At 38.6% G+C, this 21266-nt stretch overlaps 1 protein-coding gene across 20 annotated transcripts in view; it reads right to left on the bottom strand.

Moving 5' to 3' along the window:
* Positions 1-21266, bottom strand: part of SOX5 (SRY-box transcription factor 5) — a 609605-nt gene that overhangs the window by 174938 nt on the left and 413401 nt on the right. For 15 of the 20 annotated variants that reach the window (XM_048300783.1, XM_048300780.1, XM_048300784.1 and 12 more), the window contains one exon: positions 1243-1320. The exons of the other annotated variants lie outside the window; for them this stretch is intronic. In XM_048300783.1, coding sequence (XP_048156740.1) covers positions 1243-1320 — 78 coding nt within the window. The remainder of the gene's footprint in view (positions 1-1242; positions 1321-21266) is intronic. 20 annotated transcript variants of the gene reach the window in all.

Genomic DNA, 21266 nt, shown 5'->3' with positions numbered 1-21266 from the left:
TTCAGTGGTAACACAGTGAAGCTACATTTATTTAACAAAGCCCAGTTTCATTCCTGATCATAAAAACAGATTTTCATTTAACTTTTTGGCATTTTACAGTTAGGAGTAGGACAGTTCAGAAAAAATAATTTGATCCCGTCAAGTAAAGAACTTGAGGATATTTTTTCATTCTCCCCCATTTTCCTGGGGCTTGAGACTTCATCTTTTTGCTGTCTGACCATGAAAGCCATGGCCACAGAAAAAATGTTTTTATAAAGACTACTTTTGTAGAATCTAATTGTTTATTTACTGATTATCAGTCAAGAAAGTGCAAACAGGTATTTGAAAATCATCTAAGCTGAGGGGTTTTATCAACTCATCATCAGTACGTGAAGTTTGACTGCAATAATGGAAAAGAGAACATTTTTTCCCAATATACCCCCCTGCAAAGGAACATGAAACACACTGTTCATGTGAACTGTACACTACTCCCACTCACTCAAGACAAAGTTATTCACTGGGGTAAGACTTTCAGAAAATATTTTGGTTTACTTTTTAAAAGAACCTTCACACACGTTTTGGGTAATATCTATTTCCCTTCTGAGGAGTGCTCAGGCTTCTTACACGAACCCTTAATACTCACACAGACCACTTCATGTAATGGTACCAAACTGTGCTACAGGGACCCTAAACGATCTTATTTGCTCACTCTTCAGCTTGGGACAAGTTAGGGATATGTGAAGCATAGAGATGCAGTGTTAGAGGAGCACAGCAGTCCTGACATACTAAATGGAGAGACACCCAAAATTCACATAACTTCGACTCTCAATAAAAAAAATCAAATTCTTCAAGAAGCCCCATTACTCAATTTAGGATTCCAAACAACAGAATTATAGCAAAAATCTATTTCCAATTAATCACTTTCCTATCTAAGGGCCTGTATGTGAAGTCCTTTTTTTTGTTCTTTTTTTTAATGTAATGCCTTTTGAAACATTCACAATGCAACTGCCCACTTTTGCATCATAAAAGATCTGTAGGCACCACACTGTTCAGCTATCAGTAATAGACTCTTGATTGAGTTGGACTCTGAATGACACATGGTAGCAGCAAGTGATAAAAAGACTGGAGAAAAACCCTCCCCTCAATTTACTCCTAAACCAATTATTTGCAAGCTTTGTGCACCATGAAATTCTACTAGAAACAAATTATATTAGCAATGCTTATGAATGCTATGGCAAGTTGTTATCCAAAAATGGGAATTACCTCTGAACAGAAGAGAGGAATGTAATAATTCTTTTGGCAAGTGGAGAGGCTTCTGTTTCATTCTCTTGTCTAATTGTTCTAAAGAAAAAAAAATGACACTAAATTTTGTTACCACAGTTTCTTACGACTTCTTAAAACTTGATGACCTGACTTGGTACTAATCTAATCAAGCCTGAAGCAAGTAGCTTCAAAATTGTTTAAGGCAGAACAACTTGTCTGAGCTCCTTTGGAAAAGGACATTCTCCAAACTCTGACTTCTTTTTCCTGCTCATTCAAGCAAAAAAAGGAGAAAATGGGGCTGGAATTTCTATGGCCAAAACCAAAACAAAAAAACAGGACATGACATACCTTGGCAAGTTTACAGACTTTCAGGCAGAGAAGGATGCAAAACTGCATGATATTTTGGATAAACGCAATGAAGAAAGGCCTAACTTGAAAATATAGGTATAAAAGCGTTCTTTTTTTCTGTCAGGAAATTCTGCAAGGGAAAATTCCTTCCTATCACCCCTTCTGATTCACAAATTAGCATCTTGCAAATGTCTGCAGCTCTGGTCACCACACAAGAAATACCCAGACAGATGCACTCTTCTGTAGGAGGATATCCTATCCCTGTGACATCTGAGTGTTACTTTAACAGTATTGGGGTATCATACATCAGAAGATGATAGCCTAGAGCCCTGTAGTGTACCTAAAACAGTCTGTGCTACTGTATTTGGAAGAAACTGATATTCCCTGAAAGATGCTGCACCTCTCAAGCAAAAACATCATATTACTGATTTGTGGTGTTTTCATACCACTTTTTGGTGGCTTTTTGAAAACGCTTTGGTTATGCATAACCTAGAAAGAAGACATAGTACAGTACTTACAGATTGCTAACTAATATTTCTGTTTCAGACCTCAAGCTCTCTTGAAAAATGAATAAGCATAATTCAGAATTCATGAATTTGAACGCTAATCTACAAATGTGACAAGCCCCGTCTGTCCCACAGTCCACAGAGCCTGAAAGACTGGCAAACACTCCAGTGAGTGATCAAAGTGTTTTGTTATGATATTAAAAAAATCATAAAAGTAATAATTTTACTTCCTTCTAAGTTTGAGGACAAAATCTGACTGGTTAGTTTCCAATCTTCTCTTTTCCTTCCAAGACTTCCTTACTGTGAGCACAAAAATAATCTTCATTAATATTCTGTGAATATTAAGTGAAATAAATAGTGAAATAAAAATTGAAATAATAATTAATATCTAGCTGTTAAATTCTTGACAGAAAAGAAGAATAAAGCAGAGTTTGATTCACTGACTCCTTGAAATAGATTCTTAGGGGAACTGAAGACATTCAGAGTGTAGAACAAATTACATCTCATGGAACTCATTCTTATGGTCACTCCGGAATTATCCTTATTTATAATTGTATCTTTTGGTATTCAGGCTATTTCCTTGCCCTCATCAAAAGAGAAGGACAAAGAAGGAAATGTGAGGGCATATTTTTTCTTCCATCAATTCTAGTGGCTAGATGCCATAATACAGCACGCTTTTATTTCTATTACAGTTCACTTCTTAGCCTAGTGTTAGCAATAGTCAGCTTTAAGGCAGGTACAGTAATCCTAGCTTACTAATTGATTATTTCAGAATCATATTATTACTGTACTCAAGAATCAGGATGCTACTGCTTTCATCAATATTTCTTTAAAAAAACAAAGATATGAGTTTCCACCTCTTCAATTTTGTGACTGCAGCGAAGTGCTGGATTGACAGTGGTTGGTAGATAGATTCTATTTCAAACACGTATTTATCTGTGTTAGCTGCAAAATGATAGGGCTGTGCAGAAGTAAAGATTCACTTGTTTCATGTTCCTAATCTTCTGCTGAATACCCCTTCATAACTTGACTAGAAAGGGATGGATTTATTTGAATTCCATTTGTGATGTCATATGGATTTAAGAGTATTCCTAAAAATATATGAAATCTTCAAAACCTTTGCAAACTTTTCTCTCTGAGCATGGAATAGGTGCAATGAAACTTAAGAGAATTTTAACTTAAAATATATCATGCTATTAACATTTTAACCACCCTGAAGTCATATTCATGTTGCTACATTTTCAAATTATTTTCCACTTTACGAGAAACATAAATGTAAGTTCCTTTGATATTTTAAACCCCGACTTAGAGACTGTTTCAGCCTCCCTCTGTCCAAGTGTTAACTGACTAATAGCTCTGCAGCTGTGGAAGAAAACATCTCTCATCTCCCCCATGGTCCGGCACCTTCCATTTATGGCGGGGATGATTTCATTATGTTTTACCACTGCTGGCTCCCATATTTTTCCCCTAACTCTCTCCCCAGCCCACTGCTAACTGTTATAAACCTTCGAAAGGATTTGGGAAGCTATCACTCAAAGCACCACGGAGCAAGAGCCAATCACCAAGGCAAGGGAAGCCTTCTTACCTAAACAAACCATTATCGGCTCATCTCTTGTCTTTGTACTCTTTTTTTGCTATTACCTCATGGGATTAACTTTTATCTCTAATCTCTGCTCTGGCCAACTGTCAAGGAGCCTAAAAGCTGCCTGTCTTTTAATCTGTGTGTAATAATACTGCTGTTACTAACAGATAACTGTGAAACAACATGGAGGGAAGGAAAACACACAAACACACAAGGGCTGATTGTTAAAAGCTGCTGTGCTTGTTCCTACCTGAAAGGAGGGCAAGATCACGCATGATGTCCGTATTGCATTTCCTTCTTTTTCTCTTTCATGTTTTTCTTTTCAGTTCAATGCCACTGAAGTGTTTTAATTTGGGGTATCTGTTCTTATTAACCAGTTTATCTCCTGTTCAACCTGAAATGGCTAGGTTTCCAGGAGTATGTGAAAAACCTCATCTACTTGTAACTTTCCATTAAACAAAAAATCAGGATGGGTAACATAACAGAAAATAAAAGAAAAAAAAGGAAAAGAAAATTAATGATCCTACTGTAAAGGGAAATAGCCAAAGCTTCAAAACAGTCAACATTTTAAAGCTTGCCTTGAAATAAGTAAGTCTCTTACTGGGTGGCACATTTACCAGGCAGTCAGGTTTTACTTTAAGTTAATACTTTTATAAGCTCTCCCCAATACTACATTACACCATGTTTTGTAAAACAAGTCTAAGACTGAAAGAAAAACAAAGACCACTTAATTATGGCCAGGTGTGCAGGGTAGCAGTTCTCAGAGAATATGGGGTCTTGAGGGGTTAGAGCAGGAAGGCAAACCCTCATAAAAACTGCTCTTGTAGGGGTGTTGGTGGCATTTTTTTCAGATTTTATTAAAAGCTTATTAAAGTCAAAGACATGCCCTTTTATTTAAATCTAGTCCTTTGAGTTTGAAAATCAACAGGGGAGAGGAATAAAGGAGCCCTACCAAAAAAATACCAGCAGGAGAGTTATGGATACAGTATTTTGAGGAAGTAGTTGTGAGGACACAAAGGACACAAGTCTTATATGGAATAGCAATAGCAATTTAACCAAGTGAGTTAGTGATAAATATATTTTAACCGTTGCACTAGGTAACTTCTAGGATTCCGGCTCAGAATCTTACTATACCTCTCAAAACCTATGAAGCAAACTCATATGTTCCAATCATTCTCCAGATATGAAAACTTAATGATTAGGCACCATACTCTGAATAACCAGCAACCTTAGGGAAGCTGGAGCTGTAGAGTGGCACATGACAAAATTTCCTCCTGGCAGGTCCAAGACAATTCCTTTGAATCTCATGGTGATTTTGTACATCTTAACAGTTGTATAATTTTCCAGCTTCAGTTGAAAAGGCATCATTATTCCCAAGTGGGAAAAAAAAGGCAGAAAAATAAATGTCTGGCTCAAAGTCAACCAAGAGGGCCCAGTGGCAGAGCCAAGGTCACACACAGAGTCATTCAGGCTGGAAAAGACTTCAAGATCAAGTCCAACTTTTAACCAACCACCACCTTGTCAACTAGACCACAGCACTCAGCCTCATGTCCAGTCGTTTCCTGAACATCTCCAGGGAGGGTGACTCCACCAGCTCCCTGGGCAGCCTGTTCCAATGCTTAACAATCCTGTCTGTGAATAAATTCTTCCCAAAAGCAGGTGGCAACAGCAGCCCAAAGGGAGAATCCTGGATGCTTTAGGAGAGGGTGGCCCAGGACATGTCCCCCTGGTCCCCAAACACTCTGGCAGGGACAGACCCAGCTCCAGGCACTCTCCCCAAGGACTCTCTCCTCTTCATAGCTTCCCACAACTCTTCCCTGCAACTCACTGCGACTGTCACGACATATCCTGACTCCTGCCCACAGAGCTCTGCCCAAACAGGCCACAATACACTCTCCATGTGGCAAAGGCAATGAGAAGCCAATGGTGTCAAATGGAGGCGTCAAAAGGAGGTCCAGTGTGTCCCCCAATGGCTAATGGCATCCATAAGAAACCTGAAAGGCATTCAGCAGGAGTGATTATCTTTGCAGAGTATAAAACCTCATCCCCCTGCACAATGTGTTGTAGTAATCTCAGTCACATATCACAGTGACAAGGATTACAGATCTAGGGTCCAGATACAAAAGGCAAGGCTGCAATCTTCAGCCAAAAAAGCAAAGGAAATTTTTAACTAAAGCCATCTGAAACTCCAGAAAGAGACAACGGACCAGAGACATCTCAAGCATGAACTTCTTGGCAAAGACGAGAAAAAGACCATCATGAATGAGGAAGGGGGATGGGAACCATCCTTCACTCCTCAGTGAGGAATGTGAGAGTGACTGTGAGTGTAGTGAGGCACTGGCACAGGTTGCCCAGAGAAGCTGCAGATGCCCAGTCCCTGGAAGTGTCCCTGTCCATGCCAGGGAGGTTGGAATGAGATGATCTTTAAGGTGCCTTCCAACCCAAACCATTCTGTGATTCACCAAACCTAAATCCTTTCCTCTACTACTCTCTCATCAGAGCTGATTTTGGGGGTTTATTCTTAACTCCATACATTCCTTGACCACAGACAAAGATGTCCTGGCAGCCAGAGCTGGACATCCTCGCACTGGAACTCAAACTCTCTCTGACACAAGTCATCATTCCTGACAATAGCTTGAACCCCAATGAAGAAAAACAAGAAAAATGTAATTAATTCTACCATCCACCAATACGTCGATAATCTCAGACTGCATACTGTGGTCTTTATCATATACTATCTCCAAATGGCTTTCCAGGAGTTTTGAATAAATAACAGTAAGGAAACTCAAGCTACCTCCTGCCAAAGGAATATATGACCACAACTATCTGGGATTATTTAGAAAAGAAAATAGAGAAGCACCCAAAAGCAATACCATCCACCTTGTATAGGGATTACTGATGGTTTAACACTGTTTGCTGCTCAAGTGTCAAAGGCTGCTGCTAGATTTAAATGTGGACTATGCTGGTAGAAAGATACTCGCAATGCAAAGCAACAGCATTTCCTCTTATTACGGATTTTGATACTGAACTAAAAGGGACAAAGAATTCAGGAAACCAAATGGTTCAAAACTTTCTCTCTCCCACCTGTTTCACCTGACAACATGAGGTCTTTAGACTTGCCCATCTCACTCTAAGATGCTTATATTCAGCCCCAAAATATAGGATCTTTGCAAACATTAGAGTATTTATTGCTCAGCTCAGATCTGAAAATGAAAACAAAACACTGTATCTTCTCACTGTCACCTCTGAAATTCTTCTTCATACCACTGTCAGTGTTGGTCCCTCATTTCATTTCATCAGAGTAAAAATCTACATCTGTTCTACATTTAAGAGACAACATTCACAGTTTTTCAGACTGCCAGCACCAAAATCTAACAACCAAGTTCTAATCAGTGACAGAGATGCGCCTACACTTGCAGCCCACTCCCACTAAAATAAGGAATCGGGGACACGAACACTAGCTTTGACCCAAGTGCCCAGATTAGCAACCTCCCACTTGCCCCCTCCTCAGAAATCAATATATTGCTCCATTTAAAAATGGTTTGCTGAAAACTTCTCAGAAGCAGCTTGGTGAGGGTGATTATCTGAGGATCTTAAGTGAGCCTTTAATAAGGTTCTACTGTATACAGTACATCTAAAAAAAAGCCCACTAAAAATAACAATGAGAGAAGATGATTGTAGAGGATCTCACTCTCTCAGCATCATTTCTAGCTTGTGCCCACAACACTACAGTAAAATATCTTGTCAGGCCAGGAGGGCTCGACAGGCCTAATCAATAGCTGTTATTTTTTCACAAGTGCCAACAAAGGAAAAACTTAATTTATGCCACACAAGATGCTGAAAATAATTCATACTAATTGGACTGCCTAAAATTCCCCTTCTGTCCTTCTGTTTTTGATTGCTTTTAACTTCTCAAACTTTGACTGTCCACACTGAAATGCTTAGCCTCTGAGCTAGAGAAAAAAACAAAAACACAGGAGTAACAAGGGCAACATTACTTTCTTGCTATCTGACAGTTTAAGCTGCCATTTCTAAGCAAAATTAGCATTGGTTTTGAGTGTCTAACTTCCTTCAACTGTTCTGTAAAAGACAGCTACACTGCTTGAGAATGCCAAATTTTGTCAAGTGAAGATTAAGTGAGTACAGACCTCTTTCAGTATTGTCTTCAGAGGAAGTTAGAAGACTGCAGACAGCTGTGACATACTTTAATATTTGCAATACATATTGTAATATTCTGTATTGTTATTAATCCCTAGGACTTGTAAAAGCCCTTCAGAAGCACACGGAGTAAATCTTAGAAATCGTTGATTTTTTTTCTCTTCATAACCACATACAAACATGACGTAGTGCTACTGCAATTTGTGGGGCTTTCCAGGCCATCAGGTTATTATCCCTTACATAGGAACATTTGAAAAAAGCTAACATAGCAATTGAAAGTTATTCATAAAGAGAGGGAAGATTCTGATAAGCAATAAACTATTTCAGAAAAAAGCCATCCACTGCCATTTGTCTACTAAGCTATAAAAAGCACTTTCATGAACAGTGTATTTCAACTAAAAATCAAAACAAAATAGAAATCACTACCAATTACTATCATACATGTTATCACAGGAAAAGGTTTCTAGCCTCTGTCCTGTTCTGAGAACTTTGGATCTGGTGCACAGCTGTCTCACAAAGTATGGGCAACAGTGTTAAGCGTTTGGTTTTCCTACTATTTCTAACTGTGGTAACACAAAGAAAAGGCTGGATGCTTTCCCAAAAGAAATGAAGATGCATTCCAAATCCTAAAACACAAGGTACAAGCTCCAAAAGAAACACACCAGGCTGTCAGGCCAAAGCTGCTACTGGGGAAAAAGACAGGTATGAGGAATTTGTTGTGGGGAGGTGAGTCAAGCAGTAAAATGTTCTGCACATGAGGATGAAGGAGCAGCAGAACTAAGGAGCAGTGAACTGGGGATGGAAGAAAGATGGTCACTGGGTTTTTATGAAAAGTCCCTATTTCTTTAGTATTTTTCCGTAACTCCACTGCAACCAAGCAGAAATATGCCCAGCAAATGTTACACTGAGACTTCTTTCTTTATTCAGTGATCCAACCTGACTCAGGTCTTAACAGTCTTAGACTCAGCTGATGTGCATTCTCAAAAGAAACAGTATTTTCCCTATCCTTGAAACATCTGGAGAGAAAGTCAGCCTGCTCCAGAGTAGAATGAAAGGGAGAAATACAATCAGTTAATACAGAGAACTACAGAGTTTGGCTCCAGTGCTACCTTAAGCCTTGACCTAACCTGACAGGATATATGCACATCAGAATTTGAAGTTAATTAGACCAAATGTCTGCTGACCAACCTGTGATTGCATAGCACGGCTCAACTCTAACATGCATGTGGAGATACCTGAGGGACAGAAATAAATTTTCACACAGGAAATGTTAAATGTTCGGCTTTACTGTGACATGTGGCTGTGCTGTTAGAACAGAAGTAGCACATAAGCAATGCACAGCCTAATGCAGAAGCTTTTTATCATTCACTCCTAACTTTATTAACTTTCAAAAAGGTTCATGCTGTTATTCTGTCCAAAATTATGTCCAAAAGTGTGCACACACACTTCCAATAGATTAATAATATTTACCACCAAGAATAAGGGAAGTGTAAGTATGATAGATAAAGCTAACATGTACTTCTGTTCCAATATGAAGGGTTTAACAACTATGACACATCCTGCCCTTGCACTTCAGTAATAATCATTCCATGTCAACAAGAGGGGAAAATGTTGGGGCTTTTTTTGTAAAAGAAACATGTTTTCCATAGATGTTTTCATACACTGAGACTTTAAAGTGCGTCACTATGTCTGTGTGTATGTATATGGAAAAAACTTTCTATTCTTAAAATGACTTCGCAAATCAAGCAGGGCAGTACTGCTCCTTACTTTGAACAAGGAAACATTTCAGGAAAAAAAAAAGTTGTGACTGAAAATATTTTTTTGTGGCTTTGTGGAATTATTCTACCTGACTTCGTAACAGAGTAAAAAACTCCTAGAGATAGACAGGCAGGTGATCAATTAAACTAGTATCAGGACTGAGTTAAGTGTTCATTCAGTTTCCACCCAAACATTGAATCCTCTGTCAGACTCCCTCCTAGCAAGCAAAGCTTGCTCTTTATCAGTTCCATAAGTACAATTAGCTAAGTGATAGATACATGCACAGGAGCAGAGTGGAATTATTAATGCAGAACTTTGAAGAATCCTTAAATCCATACCCCACTGTGTTGATTTTGCCACAGTCACTGTTAGAATCACAGACTAATTTACCTGTGGAGAAAATCAACTTTCAAAAGTTCCAAGGAAGAAGATCATATTTACATATGTGCCAGCTTCAATTTCAAGGTCTACAAGATTGCAGGAAAATAAAATAAAAAAAGAGGATCAGTTTTTCTGGTCTTTCAACTTATGCAGCAAATCAAATCTTCCAGATCCAGACTACATATCTCAGATATGCATGAGAATGAAAATAAGAAAGATAACCACAGACACTGAGGAACAGATAAGAATCATCAAATGCATTACCATAGTTTTGAACGATGACAAAAATGGCACTTGAGTGAGATATTACCCTCCAGCTTCATCACACTCAATGACACATTTAATGTCAGACTAAAATTTATAGGATATTAAAGCAAACAAAACCATGTTTAAAGCAATGTTAATGTTACTTTGGTGTTTACACACAAACCACCAGAAGTTTGCAAATTTAAACTTGACACATAGGCCTTCATCTGTTTTATAAACACAAATGGCAACATTTGTACCGAGTGCCTCCATCTTGGGTGCAGCTTTTGATTTCCTGTATGGATTTCAACTCTAGCTTTTCACTTCCTTGTCCAGGAAGGACCCAGCTTCTACTTACGAGACACTACAAAGTAAAATATTGAAGCTGCAAGGCTGCCCAAAGGATCTAGGAACTTTTAAGCGCAAGGGTAATATCTGGGGGCACGTGGGCTATGCTAGAAGTGATGGAGTGATGTTTTAGACATAGAGTGATTCCTTTCAAAGAACAGCTTGGATTTCCTCCCATTAACACAAACCAGTGCATATATGTCTACGTAGGTCCATTAAGCATTTATTTAATCTTCTTTTCCCCTACAGTCTTCTTCTTTGATAGATCTCTCTGCTCATCTCCAGTTATTAGCTATTACCAGAGGCAAAAGCCAGCAGGTAAAAGATAACCAACTTGAATATGTCAAATCTATTGTTGTCAAAATTAAAATAAATCCAACAAAGTCTGTCTTTTAGTGTAGCCGCTGAAATACGCATACTGCCTATTTCAGTAAGACAGTTCAGTTTTTAATTCTTCAGCATTCTCTACACCATGTGAAAATAGCTACCACCACTCTTCTTATTGCTGAGTATTATGTAGCCCGAATTCATAAAGTCATTTAGGATGTGCTAAATTTAAAATATGGCCCTAAATCCACCTTTGTAAAGCATGGCCTGAGTACATTTTAAGTGAATTTTATACTACACTATTATTGTCTTTTTTTTTTAAACCAATAACACTGACCTAATCTGGTTGTTACAAAGGTGCTGTGAAAAGCACCATTCTAGTATTTTAAGAAGAACCTCTCCTAAAGCTGTTGTATATTTGTGAAGAAGGATTTGGGGGATTTAAATAAACTCTCTTTAAAAAGCTAAATTTTAGTTAACAGAAAGAGAATTCAAAAGAGAGAGGAATTATATGGACAAGTTTTCCAGCCCATCATGTCAGGAATTGGGTAAATTATGCTTTTTTTTGTTAAATACTTCCTTCTGTTGACTCCAAATGGGACTAGCAGAGTAAAGAAGAGCAGAATTGATATGTGCTATTTCTACCCACAATGCCACAGTTCAATTCCTTTCATCAACCAAACACCACAGACAAAAGGATTTAGTAAGACAAATGTGACCCACAACTACAAGCAAGTCAAGTATTAAATTATTCAAAGTGCATTACTGTCTTACTCTTCTCACTTAAATTCCAAGTGCACCAGAGACAAAAATACCAGAGTTGTTTTTTGTCACCTCTCGCAAAACTTGGTTAATTAGCGTAGCACAGAGCGGTGCCCCTGGTGCACACGTGACAATGTACACCCACACACTAATTCACTCTGCCACATTCAGACTTAATTAGGTGTGAGCCCAAGCTGCGAGGCTCAAATCCCTATCTGGAAATACCCTGTGCTGGCCAAAATACAGGAATGAGCTTGAGGTGATCCAAACTCAGGTCCCCACACTGTCCTGTCCCCCACCTCTCATCTACACTGGACTTCTTTTAGTCTCTGGCCTCTGAGGCAAGAAATGCCTTTACAGTTTGTCAATACAAGACCTGGCACACGGGATCCCAGGCTGAGTTTGCACCCCACAGGGTTACTGTAATATCCTATTACTGGCTAAACAATGAAGTGACAGAACCACATTTCTAGAATGGTGCTGATTTAAAACAGGGGTTTTTTTAATAGACATTTAACAATATTAGTTTTGTTTCTTTTTCTAATGTAAGCTAAAGACAAAGTTGCATTTTGCTTGAAAGAAATACTAAAGAACTATTAGAATGTAACTTAAGAATATTTAAATAATGTGGGAAACCAAGTCCAATTTTAAGGTAAAGTAAATACTCCTGGTCCTGAGTCACACTGAAAGTTGAAATCGCTTCAATATGCCCATTAGCCTCATCTGAAAACTGGACACAGACTTCTGAATCATTACCTCCTTTCAAAAAACTTTACCAACATCGCCTTACACGTTTTTCTTACCTATGAGGTTCTAGGTGGTTCATATGAGTGGTTTTTTCTTTAGTTTCTTTTCTCTGAGGGTGAAAACAAGTTATTTGCATTATATCCTTTGTGCTTTCAGGTGGAAATGTTACTCTGCTGCAAACTGATGGTGAGGCTTTCTGTGCCTGCAGGCAGAAGCACCGTGTCAACATAGTCCCACCACAGGCACACATCTGCACAGCAGTGCCAGGGGAATGTGGGGCTTTAGAAGCTGTCCTGGTGATTTGGTCTTCAAAGGAGAGAACAGTCTTACAGGAAACCAGCGCTGACCAGTTTTCTTTCCCAGAACTGGAAAAGGAGGCCATTCAGCCTGGGGGTCACCACTGTTTCCATTACAGGCAGAATGAAGTGGATCAGATCTGCATGTGAAATTCAACATCCACACTATTGGGACTTCCTGCACTACACAAGTAGAGACCAAACAGAACAAAAATGCTCAGGAAAAAAAAATCTCCTGAAATCATTCTGGAAGAAGGTTCATGTTGGCTTCTGAATTGCAGAGATAGTGTTTAACTAATACACAAACAGAAAGGAAAATATTCTAAAAGCTGAGAAGTGAGTGCTAGCAAGGAGAGTGTAATTTAATAGCCTGAAGCTGTCTGATATACAGTCTGAGCATAACCACATTAAAAGAAACCTTGTAAACCTTCAAACTGTTAGCTATCTGTTCTGAATGGCACACCAAATCCTTTTAACTACAACTTATTTTGGCTGAATTTTGTCAAGGCAAAATTAGCCCATGTTGTTTACAACTGAAATTACACACTGCTATTCCATTCAAAGCTTTCCTGCTCAAGGTCTTGCCTCCCACATTATTTGCATTTATGTATTTTTCCAGAGTGCAGTTGTCCAGAAATTTCCTCAGAACTCTACTGGATCAGATTTGAAAATTTATGCATAGAATTATTTTTAAGAATGAGTATTATGTCTTAGCACCACCCCTGAAGTCTGTCCAGGTCACCTCACAAGAGCTTTTCCATAGCAGGCTTTACACAAGTTTAATACAATCATTCTATGAGTCATGCACTGGCTGAAGGCTCTACCCCTGACACAGAGAAGACACTTCCAAAGAGGGGAAAAAGTTTAACAGCTTCAATGACATTGCATGCAACACAAGAGAATTCCAGCAGCAGACCATCTGGGCTTCTGATCCAAAGGTCATTGACATCCATTGACTTCATTAGGCTTAGACAACTACTAAATATGATCACCAACATAGATTTTGGTTTCGCTGGGTTCTTGAAAGTGTTAAAAGAATTAAACTCTTCATTTTATTCATGCAGAAAAAACAACCTAACACCAGTGTAATGTCAGGCAGCAAGCATCTTTGAAGGAGAGCAACTAAAGGGAGGACACACCACAGCATCTCCAGATCATTTTCTTCCCTTTTTTTACTGAGTTTGCCAACAAGTGTGCCAAATAGGCTGGACTGGTTTTACTTGTTTATTTATTTAATGCGACAAGGCAGCATGATACCGTCATTCCATGCAATACAGTCAGCCTAGGGTTTGTCTGTTACTTTGTCACCAACGACTGCATGAAAAATACAAAAAACTCCCAAAACAAAACACACAAATCTCTCCTGAAGTATTCATTGTGCTCCTAAAAAAATTAGAGGATCCACAGAATGTCAATCCAACCAATTTCCTGTGCCCTCTGGTAACTCATGGACAGGTTTATTTAATCTTTCTTAGTTCTTTTAACACTCTGAGTAGTCAACAAATTATGTGAAATTACCTATTACAGAAGACAAATGACTATAACGTTCGCATTCACACACTGAAATCAAAGAAAACATTTGGATTCTGAAGTAATATTTCTCTATCACACAGTCTCAACATGTCCCTCAAATATTAACTTCCCATCACAATCTCCATGGAAAGGTAGGGTTGGCAGAAGAAAGCCCAGGAACTCAAGCCAGGAGTGAGATGCTCCAGCGCTCCCTGTGCAGGCTGGAGATGTGGGCACCAGCAGCAGTGCTCTGGTTCCTGGAGCTCTGCCAGCACAGTCTTTGGCTTTAAGGAGTTTGGATGGCTGTGTCCTGCAACCACCGTGGGATGTGGGAGGGGAAGCTGCACCATGGTGAGTTTGCCCAGCAGGTGAAACTTAAAAGTCAAAGTGCCTGCGTCACAGTATTGTCTCATTGTGTCACAATGAAATGCCATGGCATGACGCATCAAACTGAGAATACTTCAAGATCTTTCATTTTCTCTTGGCCAAGATTATCTGGTCTGCCTGGCAAAATCTGCATTTTCAGTGCACATGCAGGGACAATTTGAAGTTTAGAATTACAGTTACGATTCATAATGGTAGACTGAATGGGAGAATTGTGTTTAGGCTGCTTACTTCAGACTCTTTTGTGCATCCCAGCTGGTATCAAGGAATTTTAAGCTGGGTGGTTAAGGGCTAAACTTCACATGGACTTCATGAAGCCCGGCAGGTGTTGTCGGAATGTGAATTAGCCCACCTAAGTTAGATACCTAGAAGTATAAGTATCCTTCTCAAAATATGGGAGAGAAATATGGAACAAAATGTCAGAATTTTTTCCATGAAGTATCTTCATCTTGCCATACAGATTTTTATGCTTCATGGAAAGCGTTTAATGGCTTCTCCTAAAACACAGAAATCATTGCCAACACTTCGATTCAACGTATTCAATGGAAGCAGGGAGAAAGAGAGAAGAACAGGGCAGGGGCAGTTCTACAGGAAGAAGCTTAGATCTACAAAGAGGCTTATGATTAACTTTTTTATTTACCATTAAATTTCTTTTAGCTAAGTCCAAAAAAGCAGTGAGAGGGCTCTGACTAGACAGTTTTCAAACTGTTATATATTTATGGGAAAAGGATCTAAGCAAAATTCCTACATTTTACTGTTTGTATTTCACAGTTTCACATAAACTGTCTTGTTTGCATGAGCCTTCCTTTTACTGAGACTCAAGAACACTGCTGCAGATCTCTTACCAGGGCAACTAACTAAGCCTCCTAAAACTGTGTTCTAGCCATACTCCCTATAGCTGTAAGAATACCAAAATGCTCTCGGAATGTTCAACATATTCCCTTGAAACCAAAGATATGACAATTGTTAAACGTACCAATGAAAGGAAATATTTTATACAATAGAACTAAACTAATCAACTGGTTCTCTAGCAGGAAAAAAAATGAACTGAAAAGAGTGTATTAAAGAAGAGCAGCATTAATTCTAAAAGGTTCCTGTGGTTGATTTGCTAGGATAACAGCTTGACCACAGCAACCACAAATGGAAATACCCCTAAAGCAGCCACGGATGTTGTCCAAAAGAAAAACACCTGAACATCTTCTCAGAAGACAGTTTGCAATATGACCTTTCAGAACACGGCCACTCACCAGTGACTGCTTGTACACTCTGCTTATCCAGAGCCTAACTTGTGATTCCTGAGAGGAGACAACACTGCAGCAGTTTACAACAGGTACAGACAAATTGTGCAGGGAAGAATCAGAAATAGATGACAAGTTGCAAATTTTTATTTTTAGCTTAGCTCGTGGTAACTTCCTCATAACCATACTCTGAAACTGAAAAAAATGCAGTAATTATACACTGAACTTGTTTTAAAGTGATTATTCTCACCAGGGAAAAAGCTGTACTTACTCCTCTATCTTAGCATAAAACTGTCAGCTCTAAGTATCTTGAGGTGAAATGTTATAAGCATTTCTCTTATTGAAAAATATCTTATGGATAAGTCCTAAGTTTTTGGCTGTGGCAAAAAGTGGAAAGAAATGGACTGGGAGAAAAGTCACTTACAATTATGTATTTTGTGGCTCCTTCATAACTTGAAAATAAAATCCACTTAAAAAGACAATATTCAAGGTAAAATTCCAGTACTTCTTTGTCACATCAACTGTTCAGAAAATGTTACAATTTTGAAAATTTTAAAGCAAAATTTTGAAGGAAATCATAGAGAAACATTACCGGTGCACATTATGTGACGTAAGGTATTTTTTTTATAATACTAACATTATAGTTACTGGTAAAGAAAACACAAAGTAAGCATCATCTCTGCCTCAATAAGTTTGTAACGTAAGAAATTTTTTAGAAAATTATGTAAATGTCGGGCTTGGTCTTTCCTGTCCTCCACAGAAAAGCAGAAATAGGCATCTGTTTACATCAGGTTCTCAGAGGAACATAAATACATGCACATGTGTAGGCACGCAGAAAAATACACAGTCCTAATCTTAACTCTGTTGACTTTGTTTGGGATATCCACCAGTGCCACGTAAATGTGCTTATCTCCTGTGTTTTTCTGAAAGTGCTGAAAGATGTCATCTTCCCTGACAGAGATGGGATCAGAAAAATCCACACACATGACCACAGACAAGCAGTCCACCTGGAGAGGACAGAAATACTAAACTGCATTGTCCAGAACACTCATCAGCAGCATATAAGGAAAGTTTTGTTCAAAGATACCAAAACTGCTTTATTATGGAAAATGAAAAACGTCCTCTTTTCTCATGTTGGAAGCAAATCCAACCAAAAAGTTGTTACAATGGAAAACATGCAGTTGCTCTGAGGTGTATCTATCAAAGATTGTTGGCAATAGTTAGCAGGACAGAGAATTTCTTGCTTGCTTACTTGGGAAAGTTTTATCAACTTGAGCAATACCTTTACCATTATAGCCTTGAATGAAAATGAGGATTTTTTCAGCTCAACTTATGGTCACTCCTAGACAACAAGCGAAACTGAAAACGCCACTGTTTCACCAAAATAAGAACAACCACACAGTGGGTCATGGCAGTATACTGATAATTTTAAATTTGCTCTCCTGGCTTTAGGAACATAGGAACTTCAGAAGCACAGCTTATTGTATATTGGGGTTAGAGATCTGTAAGAACAGTCAAGAACTGCATTTAATATCTCATCTAATGGAAATCACTGCTTAATTAAAAGCCTATCAATATTCTCCACTGTATTGACATTGCGATGCACTTTACATAGTCATGTCCTGTTGATAGCAAATCTTCACTATCATTTTTGCTATTTCTGTTGCTTTCCTTGCTTGCCTTGGAGATGCTTGTTCATGCTCATCAAATCTAGTTAATAGATGCTAATGAGCTCCTTCAAGAATACAAGTGGAAAGACTGGAAGAAAGGGAAAATAAGATATGGAACTGAAAGAGGAAAACTTAAACAGAAGAGGAATAAATAAAATGAGGCCTTTTTTCCTCGTGTTACATATTTTTTCAGTCAATGGTGAAAAGCAATGGAGCAATCTTCCCTCTCCTCTCAAATGCCAGACTTCAGGTAAATCTTCTCCTACTTAGTCCAACTGCATAGGAAAGAAACAAAGGGATGAACAAATGCTCCTGCATCACAGGTCCCTTGGGTTCTGGGCCATGGAAAGGCTTCCTTGGTCCCCAAGGATGGGAACAGGTTTTCTGAATTCAGCAGCATGAATATCTGTGTGCCAGCAGACTCCCCCTCAGCCAGGCCAGAGCATTCCAGAGCCTCCACCCTTTGGATGTGTGATCTGCCTATCTTCTAAGAGATTATGTCTTATGTAGATATCTCCCACACCTTTGGATTGTCAAACACAAATCAGTTGGCCAAAACTGTGACATGCAAAATCACAGAAATTTAAATATTGACTTGAGTTGCAAAATTCAGATTTTGAATACCCCTAAATTTAGATGTGTAGGGTCAAGAGTTTAGGTTCAATCCCTCACCCACAGGAAAGCCAGCTGAAAAATGTGCTTACCTGTTAACTCCCAGAATCATTAGTGTGAATTGACAAGGTTTTACTGCATACAGATAAGATTAATGGAATCTTCCTAGTTGCACAAAACCCTCAAGGGTTTGGAAGTACCGTTTAATTTGAGCAAGTAAAGCAGACACACATTTTGGATGTTGAAGATACTGGGATCTGGTTCAGTCTCACACACTTTAATTTTACACATAGGTAATTTCACTGATGTCACTGGAACTACCTGACTTTTACAATGGTGCCATGCCAGAGGAGATTGAAGCTATGTGTCTGCAAGGAAAGAAATGTGCAAAAGAGAAAAGATGACAAGGAAAATACGTGTAAATTAGACTTTGCAGCATTAAGTTAACCACCATCTAATCTTAGAAAATGCTGTACCTTTAACAGTATTTTGCACTGCAGAGATGGTAACAGCTTGTTGCAGAAGCCATGAGTCCAATGTCAACCTGAGGCTGGTGGTGGGGCTGAGATACGGAGGTGAAAGCGGTAAGGAAGCAGCAGTTCACCTCAGAGACCATGAGTATGTCTGGCTTCACAATTCAGTTGCTTTTCAAACAACGGGGGCTTCTTGCAAAGCAGAAACTAAACCTATATTGATAAATCCTTGTAAGCAGGAACACTTGGCAATGCATCTTCCAGCAGGGCTTGATGCAGATTTAAACAATGATGTGTTACATATGCTATAAATGAAACTGCATCAGGGCCTGAACTCCTTAGTTTCCCTAAAACAAAATGCTTGTATTCTGGGGAGAAGTCCATCATAGTCTATCTTTTCTTTATTTGAAACTTCAGTCGTTTCAGTTTGTTTTTCAAAATACCAGTATTTTTTACAAGAAGTACTTGCTTTGCTCTAACAACACTCCTGCCCAATAGCAGCTTCTGTGAAACCAGGATTTTAAATTAATATATTATTGATAAAATTCTTGCATTAAGGAAATGTTAAACTATATAGAAAAAGGTCTGGTGTACCACTGTAACTCCAGTATTTATCCATGTAATCTGCAGAATTCAAGACAAGCAACCACAGCTCTTGCTAATAGTAGTAGCAATAGCAATTGTATGATGTAAGTACATCTGTAATTTGGTCCTACATATCTGCACTGTGCACTTCATAGCTGGCATTCCGGATTTTAATACTAAGAGGGATACTAAACATTTCACGTTTAGCTGAAAAATTCTACAGTTGTTTACTATGAAATGGGAAATCTGAGGAAGTTGCTTCATGTTCTACTTAAATGGCAGCACTGTACGAGAAGAAAGATAATGATTGCACACCCAAAGACTGGTGCGTATGAATCCAGTTATTTCTCTTATCTGAGAAGATATTAATGTGGGGCCTTCAGAAACAGCCATAACTGCGCTGGAATTTGAGATGTTGCTCAGATACCTGCAATTCTGTGTTACAGAACATGCCAAAAAGCAGAGATACATTTTAAGGTGGAAATTAGAACAGCACCTGCCCTGCTGAATTAGATGGTACTTCAGAATCTTTTTCTTTTTATTTTTCATATTATTGCTAAAGTTTTTTGGTTTTGTCTTGTTTGTTGTTTTTTTCTTTTTGTTCTTAAATAAAATTCTTTGTCTATGCATAAGAATAAAAAGTGAAAGGAAAATAATTATTCTGGTAATATTTGGGGAGTTTTCCTATTTTAACAGAATTTTCTTGAAGAAATTCAAAACTAAAAGAAAAGGAAAACCATAATAAATGAGGTTTTAAATACAAAGTCTTTATTTTACTACAAGATATAGAAACACTGCTCTTATTTATGTAGGAGTCTATATAAAGCATGGGCTTTTTTTTAAAGATTCCCGTTTATTTGGCTACATGGTCTGCTGAGAAAAAGATTAATTACAGTCACTTCTTAAGTATATAATTTTCTTAGGAATGGGCAAAAAAATGCCTGAACAATCCTTTTCAGTGTTTTAAGGACAGCTTGCGATGTAAGTCCAGGGAGCAGCCTTAGTTTTGTACCAGTTGAAAATGTGGCCAGACAACTGCAATGAGTGGAAACCTTAAAGGCACAGAAAGCCTTCCTTGCCAGGATTCAGGTCTATGTAATCCACAAGTGCTCCCTGACTCTGAAGCACTGGTAATGAACTATAGATCCTGACCACATAGGAATAAGTCACATTAGAGAGTGTCTTACTGAAATCAATAACATGGATCAAATGTATGATTTTTTTCCTCTACAACTCTTAAGGCTACCGTATGTATGTCATTAATCTAACAACTGAAAGGTATTTAAAATGTTTTTAGTTCAAGGTACCTCATGTTAATTTAGTTATGAAAATTAAATATACATTAAGACAAAAGGGAAAAGAGAGGCCAGTGCTTCTAAAATGAAAGCTTTATTTTTGGCAATAAAAATTTAGAGCCCCTCCTCTTCCTCCCTCCCAAACCCTCAGGTTGATTCATCTCTCATTCAAATTTAAAATGCACAGAGAGGCTGCAACAAACCCACAGAAGATTGATATGCACCACACTCCACACATGGTTTAGCTCTTTATTCCAAAGTCTGGCATGATGATGTTGGGTTTTGTGATGATATTATTTCAATATATAATAAACAGGGTTTGCTGTAAAAACAGTGCAGTGCAAGTCCCCTTTAAAAAAAATACAAATTGTTACTATAGCGCTTTGAGAGAAAGGGAGCGAGGGATTCACAATGCAGGCTCAGAACTTGGCAACCCGTAAAAGTGCCCAGTCGAAAATTACTAACAGCTGGAGATGACAGTTGTTTTAACAGCTGAGCTGACAGGATTAATTTAAATGCACTGAAATCAAAAGTAGATAACACCTGTTTAGTCTTCCAGGGCCATTCGACAAGGTAGACCAAAGGAAAAAAGCAGAGCCAGGGCTGTCTGTGCGGGCATGTGTGCACCATGTATGTGTGCATGTCTGCATGTGTGTGTATGCATGCATGTGTAAGCCTCTCCCCACTTTCTTCTCCCCCTCCCTGAGCAGGGGACAGAAGAACTCCAGAGAAGAATGACATACTTTTGAAGGCTGCGGGTGCAGGGCAGATCGGTGGCTTGTCACACAATAACAGA

Source organism: Corvus hawaiiensis, chromosome 4 (assembly GCF_020740725.1).
Source record: "Corvus hawaiiensis isolate bCorHaw1 chromosome 4, bCorHaw1.pri.cur, whole genome shotgun sequence".
NCBI lineage: Eukaryota > Metazoa > Chordata > Aves > Passeriformes > Corvidae > Corvus > Corvus hawaiiensis.
This window is presented reverse-complemented; position numbering and strand designations above follow the sequence as displayed.